Raw genomic sequence first — 6,219 nt, forward strand, 5'->3', positions numbered from 1 at the left:
TGCACCTGCTTGTGTGGGCAGGTGTGCCCGGGTGCGTGGGTGTACGTGCACTGGCGAGCGTGCAAGCGTGGGGTTAGAACTGTGTACGAATGTGGGGGTCTGAATGTGTCGTCGCGAAGGTTTGTCATTGTGCATGTGACATTATCACACCGATATACCAGGCAGCCTGTCAGTGCCTGGACTCCTAAGTGAACAAAATTTTGCTGGTGTCAAGTGAGTGTCTGCGAATGTGTCCGATTGTCATTGTGCGAGGCGCTGTCAGGGGAGGAGTGCGACCTAGCGCAAAACTGAGAGGTGGGCTGGCGAGGGTGGGGACAGAAATGTGAGCGCAGCTTGCTCCAAGCTCTGAGGCCTTAGGCGCTCCTTCTTCCTTTCAACCTATCCCTCGGTCCTTTTCGGGGTGTCCGTCTCCCACGCTGCCACAGCCCGCGCTGTCCGCCCCACTGGGACCCCACACGCCTTCCAGCCGCCTGCTTTTTCTGTTGTGGGAGTTGGACCGGGTTCCCGGGCGGGATTTGAGGCTGTGTTGGCGTCTGCTCTCTCCCCAAGGACTGGTGGCTTTTGCACCTGTCCTGCCGCTGGGGAGGAACGGGTGACTCTAGTACCGGAGCGTAGGCGGGCGGGCGTCCCAGGGGCACTGCACGTCCTGGGGAGGGGCAGCCCGACTCTGATCATTGTCTCTGCCTTTCGTCTGTGCTTCCGTAGATCCCCGCTCCTGGCCCTCGCCTAGCCGCGTCATTGATGGGCAACCAACTGGACCGCATCACCCACCTCAACTACAGCGAGTTGCCCACAGGGGACCCGTCGGGGATCGAGAAGGACGAGCTGCGGGTCGGGGTCGCCTACTTCTTCTCGGATGAGGAGGAGGACCTGGACGAACGCGGCCAGCCCGACAAGTTTGGCGTGAAGGCCCCCCCGGGCTGCACTCCCTGCCCAGAGAGCCCCAGCCGCCACCACCACCACCTGCTGCACCAGCTGGTCCTCAACGAAACTCAGTTCTCCGCCTTCCGGGGCCAGGAATGCATCTTCTCCAAAGTGAGCGGCGGCCCTCAGGGCGCCGACCTGAGCGTCTACGCTGTCACGGCGCTGCCCGCGCTCTGCGAGCCCGGCGACCTGCTGGAGCTGCTGTGGCTGCAGCCGGCGCCCGAGCCGCCCGCCCCCGCCCCGCACTGGGCCGTCTACGTGGGTGGCGGGCAGATCATCCACCTGCACCAAGGCGAGATCCGCCAGGACAGCCTGTACGAGGCGGGCGCGGCCAACGTGGGCCGGGTGGTGAATAGCTGGTACCGCTACCGCCCGCTGGTGGCCGAGCTGGTGGTGCAGAACGCCTGCGGCCACCTGGGCCTCAAGAGCGAGGAGATCTGCTGGACGAACTCGGAGAGCTTCGCCGCCTGGTGCCGCTTTGGCAAGCGGGAGTTCAAGGCCGGAGGGGAGGTGCCGGCCGGCACGCAGCCCCCGCAGCAGCAGTACTATCTCAAGGTGCACCTGGGCGAGAACAAGGTGCACACGGCCAGGTTTCACAGCCTGGAAGACCTCATCCGCGAGAAGCGCCGCATCGACGCCAGTGGTCGCCTGCGAGTGCTCCAGGAGCTCGCCGACTTCGTGGACGACAAGGAGTAGCCTTGTGGGGGGCCGCCTGCTCCTCCTGTCTCCCCGCGCCCCGCTCCCTTCCCCGCACCCGGGCCTCCCGGCTGGCGATCCACGACTCCCCCCCTCGAGCGCCCTCCTGCGGCGGCCAGTGCCCAGGCTGCACCCTCGCACCCCTCCGGCAAGTGGCAGGAAGTCTCAGGAACTGGCCCCGGACCAAAGGGCAGCTGTGCGCGCCTGGCTGAGATCCCCGGTGGTGGTGACGGTGTCGGGAAACCCAGCGTGCGCTTTCCCTCTGAGATGTAACGGGGGAAAGGAGAAAGGGCTGAGGGGAGCAGGGACGTGGCTTTCCCCGCGGGTCACTAGTCCGTGACTGTCACCCGACCTACTGTAAAGGGAACCATCACCGCCCCAAACGCGCACACACAGACCAGTCGGAGGTGAGAAATGATCTTTTCAGGGCACAGTTCAGCTCCTGTATGAATGTGTCCCCAGACTGCAGGATTTCCAAGAAATCGAGCCCGTCCCTTAGGCACTTGTGAATAATTCCACAAGCGAGCACTTCGGGACTCCGGGTTATCCCGAGGCTGCCCGGCACTCTTCCAGCTCTCCAGCCCCAAGTCTCCTGACATTGTATTCCAGGCTCCGGGCAAAGCTATTGGGTTTGCTTCCACTCCTTTCCACCGAGGGAAGCGAACGCCACCCCCCACCCCATTTGCCTGAGAGTCCCCCTCGCTGGCAGAAGGGAAGCCTTTCTGGTCCCGAGAGGAAAATGGCGCAGCTAATTTGGTGAGGAGCGCGGGCCCCGCCCCCGGCAAGCGGAAGGTTCACCTGGTGTCTGGGAACTTGAATTTGTGGAGAAGGTCGTTTGTTGTTCTTAAACCTCGACTGCTCCCTCCTTGGGCTGCATTTCAAAAACAGTCGTATTTTTTAAAGGGTTGGCGGAGAGGGAGGGGGAAGACATGGCAACATTCCAGAAACCAGCATTATTACAGCACCATAGCCAGTATATTTAGTTTGGCTTTTCCTAACACAGAAATCTTAGAAGGTGGGGAAGTGGAAATAAAGTTTTAAAAGTGAGAGAGCAGGTTTCCAACTATGTCAACAAAGCCTATCGTGTTGATGTTTTTATTGACCATTTTAGCAACATGCTAATAAAATTTCAAATTGAAATTTTTATTTTCATGGCTTTAATCCATGATAGTTTAAATACTGGGGGCCATTAAGAGTGGACTTAGCTAAGAGCTTAGCTAACATTGCCTTTTCACTCTATTTTTCTCAAATCTTATGAGAATTCTGTTTTTGCATATTGTAGTTAATTTTTTGGCTTGAAACAGCAGCCCTAGCAGTGGTGAAGTTGTTAATGTGTATACTGTACTGAATTTCTGTTAAGGGGTTTACTGCTTTGGTGGAAATTGCTAGCAAGTTCCGTGAGGTTTCTTTTCTCCATGTTGTATACCATTACCATTTCACATCTGTATTTCTATTTTTCTTCCTCTCCCCTTGATGTCCTTAAGAAAGGAATCCAGAATTGGTGGCTTTCCCCTCCCCTCTCTTTAGCCAATCCCACAATCCATTCCCGAAAACCAGAAAGGACTTGTAGGATCAGGGCAAATGAAGGCTGTTTGAAACCCCTTCTTTGGGCAAGGATGTACCAACTTCTCTCCCTGTGCTGCAGCCCCGCCTGACTGTTACTTGATTCAGTGTTAGACACCTAGAGCATCTGTGTCCCTGTCCAGGGAATCTGTCAAATAATGGTGTTTAGCTAATTGTTGCAAGCAATTGCATATTGACAGCTGTGATTTAGTTAGACGGCAAATACGGCCAAAGCCAGTTTCTTGGCATTTCAAAAATAATGCAATAAAAACTAGTCGAGGTTAGCTGAGACTGGAAATGCCTTTTTCATGGTGAAATGATTCATTTCTGTTTTGTTTTTTGGTTTCCATCTTGGATTCATTCCCTGATCTTGAATCAAAAGGTCAGATCAATGAAATATGAACTAGAGTATTTTTCTTAAGCCTATCGAGTGATTTATTTTTAAAAAAATGTTTAAATGCATATGCTTTTCTTTCAGCACATACAACAGCAAAACTTTTGTAATAACTAACTTAACTTTGCATGTATGGAGAACTGAAGGTCACTTATTTCCCTAACTTATTCCTCCTTCAAATAGCAGATGGCAGATCATAAACCGAAATTCTTTATTGTATCTACCCTCTCCACATTCTTTACTGTGTCCCCTCCTCCTGTACCTTGGCTCTCTGCTGTATTAAACACCATCCTAAGCACTTGTTCGGCGGGACTCCTTCTTGACCTTTTGTCCCCCACCTGTCACTCAGAGGGTGGGACTTGAGCAAAAGAAACAAATCGGTTGATCACACCTAACACACCTAAATTATCTGATTTTTCTCTTACCGAGAGCGTCACAATAACTGCACTGGCTTAGCAGCTTTATATGTGCTGAGACTAGACTGACTTAGGTAAAAGTAAAAGTTTGGTAGCCAAAGCAGCATTTATTCCTGTACTGGTCTATTAAGGATTGGGTTGATGATAAGACCTCTAAAAATTCACAACAGGAAAGCACTCGTTGCAAAGGGAATTCCTGGTCCGTGTTAGTAACAGCCAATGGCAAAGTAATTCGGATCATAGTGCACCATGGAGAGGGTATTATCAAGATATTATCTAATAGGTTTATCATGAAAAAGGGTATTTTTAGGGCATTATTAGCAATGTCAGTGAAACCAAAAAGGTGGAAGTTCCCTTGGGAGATGGCACGGACAGACTTGATTTTTATTTTCAGTGAATACTATCTCCGGATTTTATCAGAGTTCTAAAAATTAAAGCCAGAAGCTTCCTAATGTTTTCATAGAGGTCAGGAATTTAGTTTTGGTTGTAGTTCTCGAGAGAGCAGAGCTTCGTAGAACCTTTCGTGATGCTGAATGTGGCTGAACTGAGGTCGGGGCTGTGGCCTATCTGGGATAGAGGAAAAGACCCTTATGCCTCCATTCTTTCTCCACCCTCAGAGGCAGACTCTGAAAAGCAAACTACTACTTAAAAAAAAAAAAATTTACATCAAGGAGTGCTCTGCTATACATTTTGTTATTTAAAAAAAAAAATAGGAAGAGAGAGGATGGGCCTATTTTAAACAAAACCGGTCCCAAAGTGTATTACTTCATTAAAAAAAAAAAAAAAAAAATCCTGGGGCGCCTGGGTGGTGCAGTCCTTAAGCGTCTGCCTTTGGCTCAGGGCGTGATCCCAGTGTTCTGGTATTGAGCCCCGCATCAGGCTTCTCTGCTGGGAGCCTGCTTCTTCCTCTCCTACTTCCCCTGCTTGTGTTCCCTTTCTCCCTGGCTGTCTCTCTCTGTCAAATAAATAAATAAAATCTTAAAAAAAAAAAGTCCTGTAGAAATGACATATATTACATTTATTTTTTAAAAATTTAAAGTATATCCATGAGTCAAATTTATATATATATATAAATTTTATATATATATAAAAATTTATATATATAAAGTTCCTCAATATTTAAAATTTTAAATCCCCGTCATGACTGCATTTTATGAAAAGAAAGACTAACGGTATTCACTTACAGTTTACGAACACTTCTGCCAGATTAGAACACAGAAGCAGCTGAAAGTCCAATGATGTTACATGATTTTACTACCTTTTTTCTTTAGGAGGTGGGGGTGAGAGAGAGAGCACGCGTGCGCAGGACTGGGGGGCAAGGAGGGCAGAAGGAGAGGGAGAGAGAATCCTACTCCACACTGAGTGCAGAGCACAACGCGAGGCTCCATCTCAGGACCCTTAGATCATGACCTGAGCCAAAATCAAGAGTCAGCTGCTTAACCGACGGAGCCACCCAGGAGCCCTGATTTTACTACCTTTAAAAAAAATTGATGTTTATCTTCCTCTTTGTGTCGTTCCTATGGTGAATACTTTTGTTTGAATAATGATTTTTATTTTTCAGGAAAGCATGCTGTTGGTGTTAACAAAATAATGAATTATCTGAATAATCAGTATATCCTAACAGTCTTCAAACATTATACCCTATTGATTGATTACTTACGTTTCATGTGTGCTTTCAACATCTCTCAAAGTTCAATGTCTTAGTTATCTAATAAATGGAGCAGGGTGAAATTTCAGTGAAATTAACACTAACTATACAAACATAATAGAGCAACCTGATTTCCTTTCATCTATATGCATATCCTCAAAGCTTTCTGCTTTCTCATTTTTAAACAGATGAAGAGAATCTTGTTAGGTTTGGCTTTCAGAGATGATTTGCCACATGCATAAAGGGTCTGCAGGTGAAAAGTACAGGCTTTCAAGTTTCTTGAAACATTAAGACCTGTTTTTAGAAAATGGTTGTCTAACAACCAACTTGACTTTTTTTGTTGACAATTACTAGCTATTGGCATATGTATGTGTATGTATATATATATATATATATATATATCTCCACACATGTATACATTTACACATATACACATGTACATCTATATGTATACACATGTGTATATATATATATATACACACACACATGTATATCTATGTCCATATATACATTCCTACCTATAGCTAGTCATTGTGTTTTCATTCAGAGATAGATAAAGATGCGCACACATACGGACT

General features: G+C 48.1%; 1 protein-coding gene across 1 annotated transcript; it reads left to right on the plus strand.

The window, feature by feature from the left end:
- Window positions 1-490: 490 nt before the first annotated feature.
- On the plus strand, window positions 491-4,763 carry LRATD1 (LRAT domain containing 1). Its single transcript, XM_008700597.2, has one exon. It carries the CDS (start codon window positions 742-744, stop codon window positions 1,618-1,620), a length of 879 nt encoding a protein of 292 aa, XP_008698819.2. The 5' UTR covers window positions 491-741; the 3' UTR covers window positions 1,621-4,763.
- Window positions 4,764-6,219: the final 1,456 nt, after the last annotated feature.

This window comes from Ursus maritimus, unplaced genomic scaffold (assembly GCF_017311325.1).
Source record: "Ursus maritimus isolate PB19 unplaced genomic scaffold, ASM1731132v1 scaffold_6, whole genome shotgun sequence".
Classification (NCBI taxonomy): Eukaryota; Metazoa; Chordata; class Mammalia; order Carnivora; family Ursidae; genus Ursus; species Ursus maritimus.